At 42.8% G+C, this 26083-nt stretch overlaps 1 protein-coding gene across 2 annotated transcripts in view; it reads right to left on the bottom strand.

Moving 5' to 3' along the window:
* Positions 1-3253: 3253 nt before the first annotated feature.
* The window catches only part of SV2B (synaptic vesicle glycoprotein 2B), a 194243-nt gene continuing 171413 nt past the window's right edge, over positions 3254-26083 (bottom strand). For both annotated transcript variants that reach the window (XM_060617724.3, XM_060617727.3), the window contains exons 10-13: positions 17218-17351; positions 13513-13713; positions 8899-9058; positions 3254-6242 (exon numbers count right to left, since the gene is read on the bottom strand). In XM_060617724.3, the coding sequence (XP_060473707.2) occupies positions 6059-6242; positions 8899-9058; positions 13513-13713; positions 17218-17351 (679 nt within the window). In that variant the 3' untranslated portion in view covers positions 3254-6058. The remainder of the gene's footprint in view (positions 6243-8898; positions 9059-13512; positions 13714-17217; positions 17352-26083) is intronic.

Here is a 26083-nt window from a genome sequence, read left to right as displayed (position 1 = left end):
CCTACGATCCAGCAATTGCACTACTAGGTATTTATCCAAGGGATATAGGCGTGCTGTTTTGAAGGGACACATGCACCCCCATGTTTATAGCAGCACTATCCATAATAACCAAAGTATGGAAAGAGCCCAAATGTCCGTTGATGGATGAATGGATAAAGAAAATGTGACACACACACACACACACACACACACACACACACACACACAATGGAGTATTACTCGTCAATCAAAAAGAATGAAATCTTGCCATTTGCAACTATGTGGGTGGAACTGGAGGGTATTATGCTAAGTGAAATTAGAGAAAGACAAAAATCACATGACTTCACTCATATGAGGACTTTAAGAGACAAACAGATGAACATAAGGGAAGGGAAGCAAAAATAGTATAAAAACAGGGAGGGGGACAAAACATAAGAGACTCTTAAATATGGAGAACAAACAAAGGGTTGCTGGAGGGTTGTGGGAGGGGGGATGGGCTAAATGGGGAAGGGGCATTAAGGAATCTACTCCTGAAATCATTGTTGCACTATATGCTAACTAATTTGGATGTAAATTTTAAAAAATAAAATTAAAAAAAAATCTTCTTAGAATCCTCATTGCTGCCACCAAAACCATGCATAGAAATTTCCTCCCCGCAAAAAATAAAAAAATTCTCCGCCTTCCCCCATACTCTGCTAATTAATCAATATGTGCTATAAGCTTGCCTCATATGCAAAAGCTCTGTGGGATTTATTTCCAAGCTGTTCCTATGGCTGCACCTGAACACAACATAGCTACCCACAAAAGCATAAAGCTTGGGATGGGGATGAGGGGTTGGGGGGACCACCTAAAGGTCGGGACCTGGTATACCACGGGACACACAAGAGCCATTCTGTAAATACATGTTGAATGAGGTCTAAGTGAAGGACTTTATCCCACTCCGCCTTTTTCTTATCTAAAGGAAAAATCGCTTCACTTTTTCAAGAGACATTTCCAAACCAAGTTCAGGCTGGCTGTCAGCAGGTCAGGTTCACACCTAGGTACGTCTTTATTACTGCCTGTTCACCCCTACATAGAAGAAAGCTTTTAGTAGAGTACCAATAGAAGGCCTAATGGATTAGAATGTGCCGCAAGTTTTTTAAAAATCTGTTTAAAAAGGGGGTGCCTGGGTAGCTCAGTTGGTTAAGCATCTGACTTTCACTCAGGTCATGATCTGAGGGTTTGTGGGTTCGAGCCCCGCATTGGGCTCTGTGCTGACAGCTAGGAGCCTGGAGCCTGCTTCAGATTCTGTGTTTCTCTCTCTCTCTCTCTCTCTCTGCCCCTCCACCACTTGTTGTCTGTCTGTCTCTCTCTCTCTCAAAAATAAACATTAAAAAAATTTAGAATGTGCCACAAATATATTTGTGTCTGTAAAAATCATTACCTTATGGAAAGAGTCAAAACAGAGCTCATCAACCCCAGGTGAAATGGTGTCCACCCTCTCCTGAGCCTAGAAAATAGAGGCCTACAAACAGACATGGGCTCACAAGTTCAAGGCCTGAGTGAAACCAAGCAGTTTCCAGGGAAGGGAATATTTTCATTGATGCTCTTCAATTACTGATACACTGCCACTTATGGACTGTCTCTGAACTTTAAGGAAGATGATGATCATTTTTCATGAGCTGCTAGTTTTTGTGAGTTTCTGGTTGGGCTGGATTTAAATTACCAGGGTAATAGAGCTTCCCCAACAAATGTAATGGGCAGGTTTTCAGCACTGCTCAAAATACGGCCAAGGATGACACCATCCACATCACCTGGGAGTTGTTAAAAATGTATAGTCTCTGTTCCCACCCCAGCTGAGGGTGGAGCCCAGCAGTGTGAGGTTGAATGTCCCTCCAGGTGATTCTGATACACAGAAAAGTTCAAGAAGCATGAGCCACCCATCCTTTCTCCCCTCCTCCTTTAGTTTGGACAAAGTGTGGCAATGTTCCCAGGTAAATGGTAGATTTCCCAGCCTCCCCTACAATATTAAGGGAGGTCGATGAATATATATGTGGAAGCAACTGGAAGAAGCATCTAAGAGAATAGTTTCCAGGGACGCTGGCTTAGCTGGCAGGTGAGGTCCCTTTGCCCCTTGCCCTTTTGTCTGCTTCCTGCCTGAACTGTGGACATGAGCACCAGCCCTTCGACTGCCATCTTGGTCCCTGAGGCAGCCTCATGGAAAACTGCACTAAAAACTCAGAAGCCTAAAGGCAGGAGTCTTTTCCCAGTAACAAGATCACAAAGCAGCCATACCAGCCATGGCTTTCTTTCCTCCAGATTTCCTCAATCCAAGAGAAAAATAAAACTTTAACTTTTATAAATGTTTTCTACACCTGCTTGTGGGTTTTCACTTGTGTGTCATCAAAGGACCAACCATGGAAATGGAAACATGTTTCCAGGGACTACTGGGAGACTTGCCCATGAACCAATGTCCAGCTTGCATTCCTGGCCCCCATCGCTTCTTCCATGTACAACTATTTGTAAAGTCAATTAAGTAAAAACTGATTGATTAAGCTCTGTAGAAAATGAGCAAGGGTGTTTGTTGTCTTTTCCCTTACCGGGTTTATAAAGATGAGAAAATAGCACACTCCTTGAAGAAAAGAGAAACAGGAAAAAACAAACAAACAATGGCATTCTGAAATCCACGGTTGACTGGTAAAAAAGTAAGAATCCTCTTACAAACAAAAGGTGTATTTTACTGATGATGAGATCATCGTGCTTTTTTTTTTTTTTTATGGCCAACTGAATAACCATCTTGCCCACTTGTAAGTAGTAGGAGGCAGGAGGCAGGAACTATGACCAGAGTTTTCACGACTGGATTCCCAGGTGCCTGGCACAAGGTTTGGGCTCAGTAAGGATTTGCTGAATAAATGAAGAATGAGTGACTAGATGGATTAATAATACCAATCATTTCATATGTATACTGATCCTTCCACTTATCACATGAGTTTTCGGTGAATGGCCTCCAGGAATGGAGGGTAAATGTTTGTCACACTGTCCCATTCCTCAAAGATTCGATGACTGAGAGATAACTCCAGAACTATAGACAGAACATCGCCATGGGCCTGGTAGCCCACTCCCAGCACTTCGTGTCACCTTGGTCACATCATTTGACCTTTGCATTATACAAATTAAGAAAGCTGAAGGAAATGAGTCTCAGCGTGCCAACCCCAGCTGATCCCATCAATTTAGGAATCCAGAAGAAACCTTAGTGTCTGGAAATAACCTCTAGTCTCACTTCTTAAAGGTTTGTTTACAATGATTTTTATTATTATTTTTAATGAGCTAATACAAGGTCACGGGGAATCCTGGGGATGTGGTTATTTATGACCTCAGGTGCATGTGCTACTTCACAAATAGGCACACCCCTTTCACTAATTATTTCCAATAAAACAGAAGGTCAAAAATCAGCATCAGGAGATAACACAACACAGTGGAGGCTGTTAAAAGTAACTACTCCCAAAATGAGCATCATAAAATACATCATGAACTGGGAACAGTTTCGCTCAACGAAGGAGAGCTTCATCCTTCTACTCTCCACGGATTCCATCGGTAGTTTCTCCAGGTGGAATGCAAAATGAAAAAGAAGTGCCTGGCCAGATATGCTGTGCCTGATCCCTGCCCCCCACCCCCAATGACCTGCCACAGAGACTATTTTTAAAGACGCATTTATCTCAGCAGTAATGACTGCACTTGAGAAGTGGCCGGGTACCAGTGCCAGGCAATTCTTCAAGAGGAAAGGCTGCAGGGCATGACTGCACCCTTTACAAAGGCTTACGTGATGGATGAGACGGGAATTGCCCTTGGTTGGTTAGGTGGTCAGTTGAAGGAGCCATAAAGGTAATGCAGAAGTGACCCCAAATAATGGCAGCCACCTCAACACTTAAAAACAAATCAGATGTTAAATGTGCAAGATCCATTTTCACTAGAAATGCAGACGCTAACTGCTTTCTAAATTTCTTAACCAGCAGCTGCTCATTAAATCGTATCCCATTGAAGAATAATGTTACAAGGGATGTGACCACCTCCAGTTTACAGTGGAAAGTATATTACAGCTATGTTACATGGGGCTTCTCATTATCAATGTAGCATTTACGTTAGGTAGCTCTTGTAAAACACTGAGAGAAACGTTAATCCACAATAGTATGTTTATATATTTGGGGGAATCAGGGTATCAAATCAGCGTTAAGATGTCTTCCTTCCCTGGGCAGGAAAAAAAGAATAGTGAAGAAAGAGGTAGGGGACAAGAGAAGCAGAGTAAACATTTTAACCATTAAAACTGATCTCAGTTCCAGGGTAGAAAGGTTTCATAATATTTACTCTTTCCTTCAGTTGACCTGTTTGTTACTCCAGAGAATAACAGAAAGATGACCTGAAGCTATCGTGGGGCCCAAGCGTTTCTCTAAATCTGACAAAACACTCCATGCAGTCATCATTATCCTGTTTAAATTTTTGGAGATTTCTGGTAGGGAACATATGACATTCGCCGCACTGAGAACACTGGAAATCAACTTAAACAACAAGTTCTTGCAAACTGATACTCTCCTGGCCTCGGCCAGTTCACCCCCAGGGGCATGAGCTCATAGCTCACCGTCCTTCCATGCTAGACAGTTCTGGTGTCCGAAACGTTCCTTTCCTGTGTTGTCAAGACTTCAGTCTATTGCTGATCTTTGTCCAAAGCAGTATTTTCCTAGGTTCCCCACCCCGGTTCATGCTCCAAACGGGTCTCAGGAAAGAGTTCTGTTGGAACACGGAAGGGAAACATCTTTGACATCCACTACATTCCCTAATTCCCATGCCAGTGACATCTGTTTCAAAAGTCCTGAACCGGGACACGTAGCACAGATTTCTCCTGCCATGATAACAAACATGGATCGTGTTTTACAGTTGAAAGAAACAGAAAGAATTTACGCTTTGGAGAACTGTGGCTACACTTCCCTCCCTCAATCGCCCCTGTTGTCCGCTGCATTTTATTCTCGTCTCCAAAGGGAGGGCCAGAAACCCCTTCTCACACTGTTTCCGGGTGAGCAGCCACGTCAAATGCCGGGGCCCACGTTGGTGAACTTGAGTTTCACAAGTGATCTGTGTAAGAGAGAAAAGTATCTACTCCACCTACACGAAGAACAGCGCCTGGGTTAAATGAACTGTACAACGTGAGTTTGCCGAGTGCATCCTCCTGACAGCGAGTTAAATGGCTATAAGATATTGTGCTTGCATTTCATTCAATCAGACCCAATTTCCTGGGACCTCAAACACCAACTCCTCCCAAAATATGGCTAAAATTCTGGCAAATATCTGCAGATACCACTTCCGCAAATTAAATCCGAATATAGTTATGTACAAAGTTAGTTTACAGGATACCTAAGTCTCTTTGAATAGATCGAAGCAGGAATAAATAGCATCCTTAAATTTACTATTTGATCATCATGGGAAACTTAGGACACCTGGTGGGAGGTGAGTAGATTTCTATAGATATTGCTCAAATATTTGGTTTTCTATATTAGAGTATCTTCAATGCTATTGTGCCAATTTTCAAATGGAACATATGACTGGTGACACTTTTCAGTGCAAAAATATAAGTATCCTGTTTTTCAAGCCCACTATTTATATGACTCTAATTTCCTGGCAAGTCAGTTTGCTAGGTCATTGGGCTCCAAGGAACTTTACGGAGGAGGAGCTTAAATGTTTCTCACCCTCAAATTCATTCTGAAATGCAAATAAGTCCTCGCACCTCCCCATTGGGGAACACACACTCCTTGGTCAGCGTGTGCACGCCCTGGAAGGTGTTATCCCTCTTCCCCTGCTCTGGGCCGGGGAGACCTGAAGCCAAGAACACAGCTCTGGGATTGTAAAGGTGATTCAGGACACCCCCAAATCAGTCACCTGAGTTACAAGCATATTGACAGCTGAAATGGATCCTAAACTAGGAGTCCCAAAATCGACTTCTCCTCCTGAGTTCGCCAGACAGTGTCCTCTGGACAGTGACAGACAGGAAGCGTGGGCGCATCGAAGGTTCCTGGATAAGATTCTTCCAACATTTTCTTTTCCCAGACGGTGTTCACATCAGGACCTGTTCTCGGGTCTCTGGCAGTCGAAGAGCGATCAGGCCACCCCCGACAAGAGAGGCAGCAGCCAGAAGGATGGGGACCACTATGGTTATCCCAACAAAAGAAGCAAAGATGGTGTTTCCCAGGATGGCTCCAAATTTGCATAATCCATTGAGGATGCCAAAGGCCGTGGCCCTGTAAAAGAAGAAGAAAGTAAATCATCGTGAAAGTCAAACCAGACTTCCTTAGATGAGCGGGACCATGGGTCCTTTCTTTTCCTTGTTGTGAGAGAAGGTATAGTGAAGGTGTGGAAGGGAACTTTTTTCCTAAACAGGAAGCATTCTCATTTAAATCAAATGTGGAAATACAGAATAGCATAAAGATGCAAACTTATATAACTCCACCACTAAAAGGCGATCACCACTATTCACATCCTGCAGTGTTTCCTTAAAACTTCTTTCTCTTTTCTAATGTTATCTCTTTTTGAAATTGTCACAGGTAGTACATGCAAACCGTGAAACACTGAAACAAATGGAGAGAATGAGGCGGAAAGGATCAGCGTTCCTCCTTAATAACACCCAGACCCTCTTGTGGCAGACACTGCTGGGTGTCCCTAAATAGCATTTCTCCAAATATAGACTACATTTCCCAGACTCCCTTGCTGCAGAGTCTGGCCATGTGACTAAGTTTTAGCCAATGGGATGTAGGTGCAAGTGGCAGCTCCCGAGAAATTTCCTTAAGAGGTGTCGTGAGTGGCACTTTTTGCTCTCTTCCCTTCCATTTCTCTTCCTTCCTTCCTTCCCACTTCCTGGAATGGAGATGGTCTTCTCTTGGACCCTGGCAGAGCTCATGAAAGGGATAAAAAGAGCCTGCAGTGCCTGTTCTGGACTTCTACAGGAGAGAAAAAGGAAATGTCTGTCTTCCTAAGGCTGCATTTTTTTGAGATTTCTGTCACTCATGGCAAAGCCTAATCCTAATTATTATCCCTCAGTCACACTTCTGAGGGGTAACTATTATATATTTAAGTTTATTTATTTATTTATTTATTTATTTATTTATTTAGTAATCTTTACCCTCAACGTGGGGCTCAAACTCAAGACCCCGTGATCAAGAGCTGTGGGTTCCACTGACAGAGCCAGCCAGGTGCCCCCTGAGTGGTAACTGTTAGGAACCATCTACCCTTTCTTGGCTCCGTCTGTACACAGAGACTATATTCCCAGCATCGTCTTCCTTCACCTGAAGTAAAATAGTTCTTTTATTAATATATTTCATACCACAGGTTTATCAAGAAGGTACCTACATTTTTGTACCTTAAATTCCTTTTATAATTTTTAATCATTTTGTGGATAACTAGCCCCTCAGTCCCAATCTTCTGGTTTTCAGAAGTTTCTTGGGTATTTTCACATGCATATTTTTCCAAATGAAATTTCCAAAGTTGTCCCAAGTTTCCAGAGGGAGGGAGAAAATATCTCACTGAATTTTGAATGGACTCTTTGAAGTTAGAAGAAAACTAAAGAAGATTTGAAAGATTTGTAAGATTAAGTCTACTTAGAATTTCATAAGGTATATCTTAACATATATGTAAGTCTCCTGTTGTATCTCTCAGTAAAGCTGTGTGGTTTTTTCTACATACAGCCCAGGGAAGAACGGACCTCTGGTTGGTAGTGAAACCTAAGTGTTTCACTTTTGTTAACAAATTGATTCCTAGATATTTTATGATTTCTTCTATTATTAAATGGAATTCAATTTTGTTTTTAAATGTGGTGATATATTTGTAAATTCCATATGCAGCTAAGTTACTTTTATTATTGACCACCTTATCAAATTATTTTATTGTTTATAGCAGTCTCTTTAGTTAATTGTCTTGAGTTTCATAGATGTAAAATCATATACTATTGATATAATGATAATTTTTCCTCCTCTTATTTTTTGTAAAGCTTAGAAAGCTCTTTGGTTCAGGGGAGGGGGGCTCCAAATATGGGATGCTATCCATATTCCAACACTTCTGTCACCCATTTGGAGAATATCATTAAGATATTTTGCAGAATTTCATTCACCTGCCTTCCATATCACTTCACACTCCTTTTTTTTTTAATATGAAATTTATTGTCACATTGGTTTCCATCCAACACCCACTGCTCATCCCCACAGATGCCCTCCTCAATGCCCATCACCTTCCCTCCCCTCCCTCCCACCCCCCATCAACCCTCAGTTTATTCTCAGTTTTTAAGAGTCTCTTATGGTTTGGCTCCCCCTCTTCACACTCCTTTGTGACCACAGGACCACTTACCTGCTACCCTTCAAACTCACAACTCCTTCTCCATAACGAGAAATAACTGCTACGTAATGGCCTTGACCCTATGCCTTTAAACTAGGACTCTTCTCATATGGCTTGCACAAAATAAAAGTAAATGCTGGGCTTCCCTACCACGTTCTCTGCACATGCCCTAGACCATCATGCCTCATCCCTACCTTTATCTTCCCTTACTTCTCATCTACCTTTTGTTTACCTAGTTCCTCAACTTTGTCCCATATCTCCCAACAGAGGCCTATTCTCACCTCTCTTTGGATTGCATGACACATACGGTGTCACCCTCATTCCTCTCTCCTGAACATGGTTCACACCTGTCCTTTGTATCTAGCCACCCACCCCACTCTATCAGGCTTTAGCCTGCTCATCTCCATGCCTCTGCTGGCCCCCCTACAGGAGAAACTCAACAGCTTAAGAGATGCTTTGCTCACAAAACACCTGGAAGACCAAGATGGCAGCGACAGAGGATCTTGGAATGGGTAGACCTCTGGCCACAGAAGTCCAAACAACTCCCAGAGGGAAGCCCAGGGAAGAACTGACCTCTGGTTGGTAGGATATAGTTCCACCGTGATCACATCCAGAGCATTCCAGGCTGCAATGCTGGTCCCACAGAACAGGCACTGCCAGCCAATCATCTCAGACTCGCTGTTGCCAAAAAACAGGAAGAAGCAGCAGACCGCGGAGATCAGCATGGAGCCACCTACAGGGGGAGGTCAAGGGCAGAAGAAAAAAATGAAGACAAGACTGTCACCCACCAGTCTTTCCCCTTCTCCCACCTTCACAGGTGCAGCCTGTGCAACAGGTCTATCTCTACACGGAGAAAGCACAGCTTGAGGCCCCAAACATGGTGCTCCAGTCATGGGAGCAGAGCCTTCTGCTTGGGTCATGTCACCAGAGTCAGCCCCCGAGAAGGATTTTGAAATCCTCATGCTGTGGTGCTGCCCAGCCCAGAATTACTGGGGATGAGCCAGAGGGGGCCCTAGTTGAAAATCTATGTCCCAGACATTGTTCTGGGTGCCTGAGATACATGAGTATCAAAACCACCTCGTGGAGCTTACCTGCTATTGAGAGCATAACCATCAATGGGCTGCCGAAGAAAACCTGAAAGGCCGGCTGTTAATTCTTCATTTATTCCCATCTCCCGCCCAGATATCTGACCTGCCCTTCTCAGCCCTGCCCTGTGCCCTGAGAAGCTACCCCCAGAGACTGCATACCTTGTCAGCTGGGAGCGGAGAGGGGTTGGAGTATCTCTTCCCAATTCCCATCCCATTTATAAGCCCCGTTTTGGTGATGGCTGCAGCCCCCCCCCCCCCCCACAGGACTATGGTTCCTTCCAGGAGCCTCCCCCTTCATGGTTCCAGTTCTCACTGGGCTATTTTTTTCCCTGTAACCCTAGAGGTGGAAACTGCTGCCACTTCTGCTAGCATCCGGGTGCCTCATCTGCCTTATTTGTTCCCATAGCCCTGCCCACCCCTCTAAAAGTCACATCCCATCAATAAAGTCTCTTCACTAGAACTCTCTGGGGTGGCTTCTTTTTCCCACCAGCACTCTGGCTGATCCAGCTAATGATAAGAGGTCCCACTGAAAGAAGGCTTGTGTCAAACGCTGCCCAAATCCAACCCACCCAGCCCGGCCCAGAAGAGCTTGGGAAATGTGGAGTGGATGCACAGCATAGACCAGGGGTCTGGCTGGAAATGCGGTGAGAATGGTTAGCAGAAAGAAAGAAAGCCGCTTGCAAATTACCAGCTGGGAAACAGGCCAAGGCGCCCCACCAGGCAACCGGGGGTGGGGGGGAGGTGGGGGTGGGGAAGACAGGTCCTCCAGTTGCCAAGAAGCCATGTTGGGGGCCTGGTCTCACCAACAAGTGCCTCCTGGGGGGCCTCTGCCTGGAATCTCACACTCAGACCTGGAGCTGCAAAGATTGAGGCCAAACCCTACTGATGAGCGGGGACATGGTAAGCATCGCCTGGGTTCTGCTGATTCTGGGAAGGGGTAGGGCTGTGAGCAGGTCACCTTGTAATCTCTTTCCAAACAGCGAGGAAGGAGACAAACATCTACTGGACCACCAGTGCCTTGAGAACCCTATCATCTAAATGCATGCCTCCCTCAAAGTGGCCAGCCATGGCACCTGGCTTACAATAAATGTTGACAGCTCTTTGTTGAATACAAAATATGACCGTCAAATGAATCAAGTGATAGTTGAGGAACTGGCCTCTCATCTATATTAGGTAATCCTACCGTAGATCCCTGTGGCCTGCTATAGATCCTTGGTTAATTCTCATTTCACTTGTGATTGAGAGGCCTGAGTTCAAATCCCTGCTTCCCCTGCGTGACACTGAGCAAGTCTCATACCCTCTCTGTGCTGCCTCACTTTCCCCATCTGTAAAGTGTGGGCAAAAACAGTACCTACCTCACAGGTTTATTTCGAGTGTTAAATAGGTTAATATTAACAAAACGCTTGGCACAAAGCCTGACCTATAATATGTGCTTCGTAAGTATTCGTTAAATGAACTTTCTAGTTTCTGTCTCTCTCTCCCAATAGATCATTTGCTCTGTGAGCATAAGGACAGTGTCTGTCTCAATTATCGCCGTGTTCTCATTGTCTACCGCACAGCCTGGCAGAGAGTATGCGCCGCATAAATTATTGCTTATTGAATGAATACACGAGGACTAACGGTCTCATCAGGAAAACTTCTACCCTTGTTAACAAGACGCTAGTTCAACCCAGGAAACAGCACAGCATCGCAAACAGGACAAACTCTGCCCTCGCAGATTCTGCAGGGAATTTGAGGAAATAGCCATTTCCTTTCATGGAAAGGCTATTTCAAAACAGGTCACCCACACGCCATTGAGACATTTATTAAGCATCTACTGCTGCGCACTGATAATATCACAGTTGGTCCCCGGCATGCCAGGCTTTCTACTAAAGATCAAAGATAGAACGGTCTGAGCTCTCAACAGAACCAGAGAAACAAAATACAGATGCTAATAAGAGAATAGAACATAGGGGAGCCTGGGTGGCTCGGTTGGTGAAGCACCTGACTTCCGCCCAGGTCATGATCTCGTGGTTCATGGGTTCGAGCCCCGCACCGGGCTCTGTGCTGACAGCTCAGAGCCTGGAGTCTGACTCGAATTCTGTGTCTCCCTTTTTCTCTCTGCCCCTCCCCTGTTTGCACCCTCTCTCTCTATCTCTCAAAAATAAATAAACGTTTAATAAAATTTTTTTTAAATAAATAATTTTTTTTTAAAAAAAACATGTAGAACATAAAGAATGAGAAATATTAGTTCCGGTTATCCAATTGGGGAGCATGCCAGAAATCAGTTTTGATCTGGGGTACATTCACAGTGCTAAGGAGAGCTTCAGTAGCGGTGAAGGGGATGTCTGCTCTCTCACTGTCCTGCCTTCTCCCCGGGGCCCAACCTTCCCGCTGTCTCCATTGGGGAACATGTGCCTGCTCTGGGCAGTGAGCCACGCCCCTGCACATGGGCACCCACCCCATTCCTCACAGGCCCTGCCTTCCCAAAGACGTCCCAGGCTACCCCAGGCCTCAACCTCAGAATTCACTATTCAGCCTGGGACTCAAGAGGCCAGTGGCAGAAGGGCAGAAATGTCACATGCCTATGCTCACGTGCCTTATCTCATTGGAGCAAACAGAGGTAGTACTTTGACAACTGTGTAATATAAGCTCGCAGAAGGAAAGGAAGGTGTGCAGACTCATAAAGAGAATGTTGGCCAAGATGGTCACCTGACTCCCAGCCACTGGTCTTATGCATGGTGTAGCCCCTTCCTCAGAAAAGCTTGGGCATTGCCGGAGTTAGCAAACACTGTCCTTCCCTCAGGGGACTCGGGTCTAACCAGTACACAGGAGACAGCTCAATCTTCCAGGCCTAGAGATGACCCTATCCTCACCACACACTTAAAAAGCTGAACTCATGTTGGGGCGCCTGGGGGGGGGGCTCAGTCGGTCAAGCGTCTAACTCTCAGTTTCGGCTCAGGCCATGATCTCATGGTTCATGAGTTCAACTGACATCGGGCTCTGAGCTGACAGTGCAGAGCCTGCTTGGGATTCTCTCTCTCTCTGTCTCTCTCTGTCCCTCCCCAACTCCTGCTGTCTCTGTCTCTCTCAAAATAAACTTACAAAAAAAAAAAAAGCTGAAATCACAGCCATGTCTTGTGCTTACCCTTCCAAATATCTATGCTCCTCTATAACAACAATATTCAATATGAGCCCAACATCAGGAAAAGATTCCCTTGCCAAGATCTACCTGATTGATTTGTTCTTCTCTGACAAAATGACTACGTGACTTATTTTCTTTGCCTTTGAACTTCACTGCTAGGGAGCTGGTATTAATTTTCCTGATCAGCTGCAACCCTAGAGCAGACCCTTCACGACATGTGAATCCGTGTGTTGTTCTGGTCCCCACCCTGGGCTGACAATATATATATTCTAATGTATGTTTTTCCTGGCCCTGGGTGTGTACTTTTTGGTTCTTGTTTCTGTAGCAAACTTCTGGGGATCCTGGTGCAGTGAAGCAAAGTACATGAATGCTGCCACCATTTTTAAGGACCATCTGTGCACCAAGCACTGTGAGATCCTCTGGTGACACAATGTGCCAGCCAGTTACAGTTACCGATAAGGAAACTGAGTCCTGGAGAAATAAAGGAGCATTTCCAAAGTCAAATAAGCCTCAGGAGGACTCCAACACAATTCTGTCCATCTCCAAAGCCCAAGTGTTAACATTACTAAATAATAATAAGTAATGCAATTTATTTTAAAGCCTGCAAACGAATCGATGCTCATCTAAGAGCACTTTATATATTTTTCTGACAATAATCATACACAGTGGGTAGAGCGGATATATTTAATATCCTTACTGAAGTGCTAATACCATGACTATCAAAGAATCGCTCAGTCAGGAAATTAAAGAGGACTCCCTGACCTGGACCATGGGTCTCAAACTATCTCCGTGGAGTCCTGGGGTTTTGGAAACATGCCTGCCCCCTTGGCTCCTACACCAGCAGATGCCGTCTCATCTGTTTGGTTTCCGGTGGGAGAGTTCTTCAAGGAAAAGAAAAAAAATCTGCTTCTTTATTACACTTGAAAGCCACCGTCCTTACCTACTGGAGGAGAGGTGGCATGCCTGACTACTCACCGATCATCTTGAGTCTTCCAACTTTGTCCATGAGCAGAGCAGAAATGATGTTCCCAGGCAACACAGACAGACTGCCAAGGAAGCTGACGAGGTAAATCAGGAAGTCATTATCTTGCTCAAAGTCCATGTGGCAGCCTTCTTTCTGCTTCAGAAAGGTGCTGTTGATAAACCGGCAGTTGATGAACTTATGCTCGTAGAGGTCTGGGGAGAGAAGGAAACCTTTGGTTCGTGGCAAGTGGACGGGGGGCTGGGGAGAGATGGGGCAGAGGAAGGGATGAAGTCATGCCCCTTCCATGGGCAGACTGCCACAAGCCTCTGGGAATCAGACGGTCTCAAAGTCAAGGTGACATGTGGCCAGGTATGAATGAAGAGAGGAAACTCTAAAAATGTAAGGACGGCTTCAACTTCCTATAAGGAAAATGTAAGGAACACTCACTGAGAGACATGCCTGAATATGTCATCTCTCAGGCTACAGAACAGCCTGTTTCTATCAATGAGATGACACCAAGGTCCAAGGCTACCAGCTTATAGGAAGCAGAAGACAAGAGTATTCCATCCAGGGACGCCTGGGTGGCTCAGTTGGTTAAGTATCCGACTTTGGCTCAGGTCATGATCTCGTGGTCCGTGAGTTCAAGCCACATGTCAGGCTCTGTGCTGACAGCTCAGAGCCTGGAGGCTGCTTCAGATTCTGTGCCTCCCTCTCTCTCTGCCCCTCCCCAGCTCGTCTTCTCTCTCTCTCTCTCAAAAATAAATAAACATTAAAAAAATTTTTAAAAAGAGAGAGAATTAGGTCCAGAGCCCATGCAGAAACCTGAACATTCTTCAAAAGAAAAACCATCTGCTCAGTGGTGTCCAGGATGGGAAGCAGGGGGTGGTGAATATGGAGAGCACAGAGGATTTTTAGGGCAGTAAAAATACTCTATATGGCATGGTAATGATGAATATATGCCATCATCCATTTGTCCAAGCCCATAAAATGCTAAACACCAAGAGTGATCCCTACAGTCAACTCTGGACTTGAGATGATCCTGATATACCAGTACAGGTTCATCGATGGTAACAAATGCACCCTTCTAGTAGGGGGATGTTGATAATCGGGGAGGGGGGTGGGGCAGGAGTTACATGGAAATCTCTGTACCTTCTTTCCAATTTCATTGTAAACCCAAATCATGTCCAAAAACATAGTTTTTAAAAAGTATAAACCATTTGCTTTAAAACTAGTTCCCAAGTCTTCCGGCACCTTCTACCACCAACTGTTCTTGCAGAAAGATCGCCTACGTGGGCTCTCAGGAAACCTGGCTTTCGGGAACCGGCTCTGCTGTTGACCCTCTTTAACCTCCCCAAACTCCCTCCTACAAAATTAGAAAATTACACCTGATTATCTCCATCACTTCCCAGCCCACCGACATTTCATGACTACAGGTGTTCTCAGAAATCCCCATGTAAGAGGATGCAAACAAGGAGGCAACATTAAAGCTTGAAAGAAGAGGGGCGCATTGTGGTTCAGTTGATTAAGTGTCCAACTCTTGGTTTCAAACCAGGTCATGATCTCACGGTTCATGAGCTCAAGCCCCGCATTGGGCGCTGTGCTGACAGGGCAGAGCCTGCTTGGGATTCTCTCTCTTTCCCTCTCTCTCTCTACTGCTCCCCTGATTGTGCTCATGCTCTCTCTCTCTCTCTCTTTCTCTCAAAACAAATAAATAAACTTAAAAAAGTTTCTTCTTGAAAGAAGAAACTAAAAGATTCGTCAGGTTTTAATGACAAATAGGAAATGTATAGCTCTCATTTTTTTTTAAGTTCAGGAAGGTAAATCTCATAATGGATTTTTTAGAGACTGAGGGATATCTGGAGGCCAGACATTGAACCTTTTGAGGCTGACCTGATAGAAGAAAAATGTTCTTGCATAAACCCTGGTGCTGATGCCAGGGAGAACGCACTGATATGGCATGATGCATGGAGTTCAGTGACAAGATGACAGACTTCAGAGCCAAACAACTAAGGAATAAATCCAAGCTCCCTGTGGCCTTTGGCAAGACTTGTGATCCTGGGTTTCCTCGGCTATAAGATGGAAATAATCATGCATTTCTCACTGGAGACAATGTAGGTGGAGCCCCTGGTAAAACTCAGGTAGTTTCCCTACATCCCAACTTGACCTGGTATGTTAACGTAGGATGTGGTAAAAGTAACAAGGAGAGGTGGCCTGGTGGGATTTTGTGAACTTTTTTTTAATCACGGAAATCCGAAATGGTGCGATTTTAAAATACTCTTATCATCTCACTTCATGCACAGACCTTGAAAACATACAATTTTTCCTTTTCCTTCATTACTGTGAGAACATGACTCTTGAATTTTGCAAGATTCAAATTCTGCGAGGTCTTCAAGAGCACCCCGTGTACGTAAAATGCAGCCTTCCTGGAACCCTGGGTTTTCATCTGTGCCTTATTTTTTAATGTTGTTTATTTATTTTTTTAATTATTTTTTTGGATGTATCTTGTTTTATTTAACAAAGCCTCTGTCAGTTAATATTAAAGACAATTCCAGATGTTCTTTACACATGTATAATTTCTCATATACGTAATTACAACTGTATCTGCTAGCACGGTTCAATAGTAATATGATGTGAACAACTTACATAAATTTAAATGTTCTAGTAGCCACATTAAAAAAAGTAAAAGAATCAAGTAAAATTACATTTTTTAAAATACTTCATTGTCAAGTTAGCTAACATGCGATATATATGGTATAGTCTTGGCTTTGGGAGTAGGTTCCTGTGATTCATCACTTACATACAACACCAATGCTCATCCTAACAAGTGCCCTCCTCAATGCCCAACACCCATTTTCCCCACCCCCCAAGGCCCCCATGAACCCTCAGTTTGTTCTCTGTATTTAAGAATTTCTTGTGGTTTGCCTCCCTCTCTGTTTTTATCTTATTTTTCCTTCCCTTTCCCTATGATCACCTGTTTAGTTTCTCAAATTCCACAAATGAGTGAAAACATATGATATCTGTCTTTTTCTGACTGACTTATTTCACTTAGCATAATACCTTCCAGTTCCATCCATGTTGTTGCAAATGGCAAGATTTCATTCTTTTTCATCACCGAGTAATATTCCATTGTGTGTGTGTGTGTGTGTGTGTGTGTGTGTGTGTGTGTCTGTACATATCACATCTTCTTTATCCATTCATTTAGAGAGAGAGAGAGAGAGAGAGAGAGCGAGCGAGCATGTGTGAGCAGGGGGAGGGGGCAGAGAGGGAGAGAGAGAATCCCAAGCAGACTGTCAGAATGTAAAGGGCTTAATTTCATGAACTGTGAGATCATGACCTGAGCCGAAATCAAGAGCAGGACACTCACCCGACTGAGCCACCCATGCACCCCTCATCTGTGTTATATTTTGTTCCTACTGAGGACCTGTAGCACATATCATCAGTCTCCTTGAGACTAGAGCACTCACCCAAACTTTTGTTTTTCGCTTCACGTGCAATAAAACATGCAGACAAAATAAATGCATTGGCAAAAACTGTGCAACTAATCCATGCCATACCTAGGGTGAGAACCCATTTTTCCAACCTGAGTGAGATTCAGTAGTCACATCTGTAAGCACCTTGCTACCGACCCCTAAAGCTTATGACTAAGACTATCGTGTCTTAGATAAGACTAGTCCAAGACCCTTGACCCAGCGCACCCACACCACCCATGTTCTTACCTGTGTTGTAGAAGGTGGTTGATTCAATGGTGCAGTTTTTGAAATAGGTATCAGTAGATGTAACATCTTGAAAATAGCACTCATCAAAGAATGTATCCTCAAAGAGTACGTGTTTAAAGTACATCTTTGTGAACCTGTGGAAAAGACATTAGCCCCTGAGTGATTCAACCAGGCAGAAAGAAGACTTGAGACCAAAATCAAAAGCACAGAAAGGCAGAAAATGGAGAACTTCAAACCAAAGGTGCTGAAACATGGAGTGTTTTTCCATTTCTTTGTGTCTTCTTCAATTTATTTCATAAGCTTTCTGTACTTTTCAGCATACGGATCTTATATGTAGGGGAATCACTGGGTTCTACTCCTGAAACCAAGACTACATTGTATGTTAACTAACTTGAATTTAAATAATAATAATTTTTTTTAAAGATCATTTGGGGCACCTGGGGGGCTCAGTAGGTTGAGTGTCAGTTAAGTGACCGACTTCAGCTCAGGTCATGATCTCACCATTCCTGAGTTTGAGCCCCGCATCGGGCTCTGTGCTGACAGCTAGGAGCCTGGAGCTTGCTTTAGATTCTGTGTCTCCCTCTGCCATTCCCCCACTCGCATCTGTCTCTCTCAAAAATAAACATTAAATTTTTTTTAATTAAATAAAATTAAAATTAAAAAAAAAAAAAGATCACTTGCTTCAGTGGCTCTCATCCTGCCCTTATATCAGAATCATTGGAAGGCTTGTTAACAATGGCTGGTTACATAATTTGTGGGGTCGAGTAAAATGAAAATGCTGGCCCTATGTTCAAAAAGTAAGAAAAAAATGCCTTTAAATGTACTAAAATAATATAAAGCTTTTCCTTTTTACTATGGTCTCTCCCTCTCCCTTCTCCTGATTTGTCCTGGTAGGTTTTTTTTTACTTGACTAATGTTATTCTAAATAAAGAAACATTTAGAACTTTTTTTAAAAAGGACTAAAACATTATTTTTGACCTAGACTAGTCCCTGTTCCTTAGCTGATGTTTATAAAGGCGGGAGGGCAGCAGGAGTGAGGAAGCTGGTGCCTACACCCGGTAGATACAGGATCTTCTACAGCACCTGGTGATTCCCAATACGGTCACAGACCTTATGCATCAGACTCATTGACATGTGGGATAGTGTGAAATGAAAATATTGATAAAATGTCACTCTAAGCGGAGCTTTAAGAACATGCAGTTCCCTCAGCTGGTCTTAGTAGGTTTGGAAGCAATAGATTTGGGAGGAACTGAGCGTCTTCATTTTAAAGATTTCCCCAACCAAGATCTGGAGGGACAGGCACTCTCATTCACACGGTTGGTAGAATATAATTGGTGTAGCCTCCTTGGGGAGCAGTTTTGCAAAATTTTAAGTGTGTAATCGCTTTGACCTAGAAATCCCGCCTTGAAGAATTTATCCTGCGGTTTGCCTCCCTCTCCGTTTGAAACTAGTTTTTCCCCTTCCCTTCCCTCAATGGTCCTCCATTAAGTTTCTCAAGTTCCACATATGGGTGAAAACATATGATATCTGTCTTTCCCTGACTGACTTATTTCACTTGGCATAATACCATAAGAGACTCTTGAATGCAGAGAACAAACTGAGGGTTGATGGGGGGGTGGGCAGGGGTGAGGGGAAAATGGGTGATGGGCATTGAGGAGGGCACTTGTTGGGATGAGCACTGGGTATTGTATTTAGGTGATGAATCACTGGAATCTACCCCCAAAACCAAGAGCACGCTGTATACACTATACGTTAACTAACCTGACAATAAATTAAAATGAGAGAAAGAAAGAAAGAAAGAAAGAAAGAGAAATAATTTATCCTACCTATACCTGCTCATACATTCAAAGAGAAGCATTCACTGATGCTCATTTTAACATCTCTTTTTTTTCTTTTTGAGAGAGAGAGACAGAGAGAGAACATGAGCATGAGTGGGGGGAGGGGCAGAGGGAGAGAAAAACTCTTAATCAAGCTGCATGCTCATTGTGGAGCCCAACTTGGGGCTCAATCTCACAACCATGAGATCATGACCTCAGCCAAAATCAACAGTCAGACGTTTAAGCGACTGAGCCACCCAGCCACCCTGCAACATTTCTTTTTTAAAAAAAATTGTTTTTAACATTTATTTACTTTTGAGACACGGAGCATGAGCAGGGAGGGGGCAGAGAGGGAGACACAGAATCTGAAGCAGGCTCCAGGCTCTGAGCTGTCAGCATAGAGCTCAATGCGGGGCTCAAACCCACAAACTGTGAGATCATGACCTGAGCTGCAGTCGGATGCTTAACGGACTGAGCCACCCAGGAGCCCCATAACATTTCTTATAAGAATTGATTACTAGAAGGATGATGGGTACGTAGGTAGGTAGGTAGACAGATAAACAGATAGATACCACACAGTGGAATCACATGTGGCTGTTACAGTTATTAGGTAGATCTGCATGTCTTAATATGGAATAATCTTCAAGGTATATTGTTAACTGAAAAAAAAAAATCAAGTGCAATATAGTGTCTCTAGCATGTGAGCATTCCCGTAAGAAAAGATATGGTACATCACCTCTGACGCATAGAATATATCCAAAAAGTTGCACAAGAAACTGGTAGGTGTGGTTGGCCCTAGGGAGGTGCAATGGGGGTCAGGAATGAGATAATGTCAATCCTTCCTTTATACCACACATATATACACTTGTCACTTAAAAACAAAACAACTAATAAGGGGGAAGCATCTACGTGACTCTGAGATGCAGCCACATTTGGAAGTACTGCTCTAGTCCAACTCCTTACTAGGAAAAAACTATCTTACATTCAAAAACATGGACCAGGGGCACCTGGGTGGCTCAGTCGGTTAAGCATCCGACTTCAGCTCAGGTCACAATCTCACGGTCCATGAGTTCGAGCCCCGTGTCGGGCTCCGTGCTGACAGCTCAGAACCTGGAGCCTGTTTCAGATTCTGTGTCTCCCTCTCTCTCTGACCCTCCCCCATTCATGCTCTGTCTCTGTCTCAAAAATAAATAAACGTTAAAAAAAAAATTTTTTTTAAACAAAAAATGTGGACTGATGTACATGAACTAACTTCTTCCTCTGCTGGGCCTTTCCCAAGCTAGGTCAAACCTGTAAGCTAGAAGCCTTGGATGTGATTTGTGGAGAATTACAACCCATTCGTTCATTTGTCTATTCATGTATTTATACACTCAGTCTTCAGCAAAACTCAACTTAGCATGGTATTAGGTGCTACGAATACAGAGAGGAAAGACATGGTCCCTGCCTTCAAGTCTAATTGGAGAACAAGCCAAGCAAACAGACAACACACAATACAGTGGGAATCACAGTGACAGAGGTAGCACAGGCTGCTGCTGAGACTCATTGTTCCCCTTCAGGGCCACCACATAATTCAGTCCATGACCACGTATGATGACCAGTTCCCCTTTTCCTTCATGCTATATTGTATTTTGCTAACAGCCCTAATCTAGATTCACCTGTCGCTAGCTTCTGCAAAACGACCCCCACCCAGTAAGAAGGCCTGAGCGTGTGCTTCTCAAAGAGAGGTCCCCGGACCTCTTGCAACAGAACACAACAGAAGACTGCTGTGAAGGATGCTGTCTCCTATATGCCTAGACCACTTGAACCAGAATCACCAGAGGCAGAGGCCAAATTACTTTGTACAATGTTTCATAGGGTCAGATGTGCTACAGACTTTTAAACAGGGGCCTCCAAAGGTATCACTGAACTCTTCAGGTTTCCATGGAGAAATGAATCGGTAAGCCTTTTGTTACAGGAAGATGCCTTTGATTTCAAAATTAATGTGATTCGTATGCTGGATATGTTTACTCAGGAAAGCTATTCCTGGAGACTGTCTCAGGTCTTTGTCTTTCTTAATATATCCTTCTCTTTAATATAGTAATAGGCTGCTGATGTGGCCTTCAGATATATTTTAATGTTCTGGCGAGGGTGGGTGAGGGAGCAGAGCCATAAATCATAATGGGCCTGACGCAAGCAGACCTTAAAATGTATCTCCAAGTGAGTTATAAAAAGCCAAAGTTATAAAGAAAGAGATAAAAGGAGAAAGGGCCATGGCATATTTTATGAGTCTTTATATAAATCATCCCCTATCTCTAATTTATATACTGAACTGGTCCAAGATTCTTCATACAGGAGAGTTAAAAGGCTGAAAGGAAAGTTTGCACAAGTATCTTATGGAACTTGTCCTGTAAGAAAACAGGATCCGTTGGCAATCCAGAGTCCATGGCAGAATTATTACTACAAACACTTTATGTCAATGGTTAGTCTACCAAAGGATCTAAACTGTGCCCAAAATTGTATCAATTTAGTCACGTGTTTTACCTGATGGCATCCTCAAGAAACTCAGTCTAATTAAAGAGATAAACAAGGAAACTAATCATTAAAATTTAGTGTGATAATGATCAAGAGAGAGGTATGTCATAAGATATTTCAAAGGGGGCACTTTTCAGGGAGAATATTTCAGGGAGAATATAAACAATGGGTACAGTTCTCCAAAGCTTCTGCACGTATATCCTATTATATCATAAGCCTTCCGGGTACAGTAAAATGAAACAGAATGGTCAAGAAAGGAACTGGAATTCTAGTCTCTCACACATTATCTCATGTCAGGTCCTAATCTGATGTAAAGCAGAGTGTAAACAAGGGAATCGTTGGCTTCAGAAAATATATGCTTGGACCTAGTTTGCTTAAAGAATGGAGGAAACTGAAAATGTTGCCTGAACTCTCTATATAATTTCCTACATTCCCCAAATGTAGTCATCAGGCTTTTTCCCCACCTCTGATACCATTCTCCAGAAAATGAAGAGTAGGGTCCCAACTTTCAGAGCTTAATCACCAAGAGGTCTCAGGCAAGTCTTTTCTCCTCTCTAAGCTTGCATTTAAAAATCTTTAAAACGGGTATGGAGGAGGTGTTTTTTTCCCAGCTCCATATGGTTCTATAAATGAGAAGGGCCTTAACTGTGTGTTGCCTGAGAGGAAATAAAAGATATGGCCTAGGATATGGTCATCTTACTTCTCCACATTATGAAAATATGCTCTCACGGAGAATAGGAAGATATTTATGAAAGGAAATACTGGTGCCAATGTCAATCAAATAGTCTCTAAAAACACATACTTATGCCTCAGTGAATCTGCCAGTAAACCCAATCTCCTTGTTTCCACTTCTTTCACACTCAAGGCCAACCAAGTGCTGAAATCGCAAGAACTCATCCTGTCTCTTTTACAAAGATCCTAGCATGTGTATAGCATTTGGGAATAAAATCTTAAACAGAATGCCAAAAGTAGAATATAGGGGGGCACCTGGGTGACTCAGTCGGTTCAGCTCCCAACTCTTGATCGTGGCTCAGGTCATGATCTCACAGTTCGTAAGACTGAGCCCCACGCTGGACTCTGTGCTGACAGCTGGAGCTTGCTTAGGATTCTCTCTCCCCCTCTCTCTCTGCCCCTCTCCCAATCACATGGTCTCGGTGTCTCTCTCTCTCTCTCTCTCTCTCTCTCTCTCTCTCTCCCCCTCAAAATAAATAAATAAACTGCTAAAAAGTAGAATATAGGAGTGTTGCCTGCGTGGCTCAGTCAGTTATGTGTCTGACTCTTGATTTCAGCTCAGGTCATGATCTCACAGTTTGTGAGTTTGAGCCCCACATTGGGCTCTTCACTGACAGTGTGGAACCTGCTTGGGATTCTCTGTCTACGTATGTCTTGCCCCTCCCCTCCCTCTCAAAAGTAAATAAATAAACATTTTTTTTAAGTAGACTATAGAGTCACCTGGGTGGTTCAGTCAGTTAAGCAACTGACTTTGGCTCAGGTCATGATCTCACAGCTCATGAGTTCAAGCCCCATGTCAGACACTGTTCTTACAGCTTGGAGCCTGGAGCCTGCTTTGGATTCTGTGTCTCCCTCTCTCTCTGCTCTTCCCCTACTCATGCTCTGTCTCTCTGTCTCTCAAAGATATTTTTTTAAGTAAAAAGTAGAATATAGGGAAAAAAAGAAATAACAAAGATAAAGCAATTATTAATTTGCAAGAGAAAAAAAGTAGAACAACTTCATATGCAAATAAAGTTATAAACATCCTAAATAAAATATTAATTTAAACACACTAAAATATGGAAAGGACTAAAATTCCTTCAACTGGTAAATGGATGAAAATGTAGTAGTACATTCATACCATGGACTAGTACTCTGCCATAAAATAAACTGCTAAATGTGCAATGACATAGATAGAGCTCAAGTACATAATGCTAAGTGAAAAAAAAAAAAATGGATTAAAAGCTTCGTATTACAAAATTCCATTTATGTGACAAAGAGATCATTGGCTGCCAGGGACTGGAGGTGGAGTAAGGATTGACTGCAAAGTGGCATGAGGAAATCTGGGGAGTAACGAATCTATTCTGTATTTGGATTGACTGTATGCACTTGGCAAGCTCACAGAACTGTACTGTAAAAAGGGCAAATTTTACTGTATATAAATTATACCCCAATAAAAAGGAAGTCAAAACAAATTTCTAAGGTAATAATAGCTACCAAAAAAACTGAAACCAAGCACAAATACTAGATCATCTCAACACTCCCATATCCCGTAAATGCTTAGCAAAAGAGAAGATGTACCCATTTCTTTAAAAAGTCTCTACCGTCCTACATAAGATATCTGACTTTCAACAAAAAATTACAAGATACACAAAGAGGCAAGAACAAAACATTATGTCAAAACAAAGTAATATTACAAAAACAGAAATAAAGTGGTGCCTAGGTGTTTGAGTTGGTTAAGTGACTCTTGATTTTGGCTCAGGTCATGGTATCACAGTGGGGAGAGGGAGCCCCACATTGGGCTTCATTCTGGGCATGAAGCCTGCTTAAGATTCTCTTTCAGGGTGCCTGGATGGCTCAGTCAGTTAAGCATCCAACTCTTGGTTTCAGCTCAGCTCATGATCTCATGGTTCATGAGTTCGAGCCCCACATCAGCTCTGTGCTGACAGTGTGGAGCCTGCTTGGGATTCTCTCTCTCTCCCTCTCTCTCTGCCCCTCCCTACCCCCCTCTCTCTCTCTCTCAAAAAAAAAATAAACTAAAAAAAGAAGATTCTCTCCTCTCCTTCTGCCCCTCTGCCCCGCCCCCACTGCTTGCACATTCTCTGTCTGTCTCAAAATAAATAAACAAATAAAAACCATATATATATATATATATATATATATATATATATATATATATATATATAATCATTGCTGGAATTATCATTTAATTTAAAATAACTAGAATTAACATATTAAAGCCCTAACGGAAAAGGTGGATAACATGCATACATGATGGAGAATTCTATCACAAAGAGGTAAACTATTAGAAAGAATCAAATAGAAATGCTAGAAATTTTGTTAAAACAGTACAACAGATTAAGAATACCCTTAATGGACTCATCAGGGACTCATCGTATTCAAGGAAGGAATTACATAGCTTGTATATAACTCAAGGGAAATTACCAAAACTAAAACATAAAGAGAAAAATAAAGGGGAAACCCCAGAAAAGAGAATTCAGAGACTTGGGAAAACTATCAAACAATCTAACGTAAGTGCAATTGGAATTTCAGAAAGAAAAGAGAGAAAAAATTTGGCATAGGACCTATTTGAAGAGATAATGGCTAAAAATTTTCCTAAATTAATGAAACAGGCCAAACCACAACTCCAAGAAACTCATAGAACCTCAAGCAGAAACTCATAGAACCTCAAATATTATCAACTTACATTTGAAACTTGGATCTTCATAAAGAAATGAAGCCCTCTAGAAATGGCTAAATTATAGGGATATATAAAAAAAACATCTTTTTTCTTTTTTAAGTCACTATAAATGATAACTGAGTGTCTAATGTAAAAATAGGGGGTGCCTGGGTGGCTCTGTTGGTTAAGCATCTGACTCCTGATTTCAGCTCAGGTCATGATCTCGCAGTTCGTGTTTTTGAGCCCTGCATCAGGCTTTGTGCTGAAAGCATGGAGCCTGCTTGGGATTCTCTCTCTCTCTCTCTCTCTCTCTCTCTCTCTCCCTCTCCCTCTCTCTCTCCCTCTCCCTCTCTCTCCCTCTCCCTCTCTCTCTCTCTCCCTCTCCCTGTATGCTCCCCAGTTCACATGTTCTCATTCTCTCCCTCCGTCTCTCTCTCCCTCTCTCTCACAAAATATTGTGCACCCTAGCATATGTAAAAGTAAACTGCATGACAGTAGCATAAAACATGACAGAAAATGACAGTGTTCTATTGAAAAGCTCTCACATGACGTGTGAAGTTAATATATTATTTGAAGATAGTGATTAATGAAAGATATATATTGTAAGCTCAAGGCAACCACTCAATTTTTTTAAAAGAGGAATAAATAATAAGCTAGTAGTGAAGGTAAAACAGAATTATGAAAATAATATAAAACAGAGCAGAAAACAGTAAAAAAAAGAGAATAGAGAAAACAGCTAACAATATGATAGAAAAAGTGGAACTATATGCTATCTATAAGGAACCTACTTAACTCTAAAAACATAATAAAAGAAAAAAATGGAAACAGTAAATACCAATCAGAAGAATCCTGGAGATTCAGATAATATCAGATAAAGTAAACTTAGGGCAAGGAATATTATCAGGGAATAAGGGGTATATTACATAATGATAAAGCCATCAATTCTCCAATAAGACAAAACCAATACAAATGTGTATGCACCTCACAACAGAACTTTAAAAAAAGAAAGCCCAGGGGCTCCTGGGTGGCGCAGTCGGTTAAGCGTCCGACTTCAGCCAGGTCACGATCTCGCGGTCTGTGAGTTCGAAGCCCGCGTCAGGCTCTGGGCTGATGGCTCGGAGCCTGGAGCCTGTTTCCGATTCTGTGT

This window comes from Panthera onca, chromosome B3 (genome assembly GCF_046562875.1).
Source record: "Panthera onca isolate mPanOnc1 chromosome B3, mPanOnc1 haplotype 2, whole genome shotgun sequence".
Classification (NCBI taxonomy): domain Eukaryota; kingdom Metazoa; phylum Chordata; class Mammalia; order Carnivora; family Felidae; genus Panthera; species Panthera onca.
Note: the sequence above shows the minus strand (reverse complement) of the source record. Positions and strands in the feature narration are given on the sequence as shown.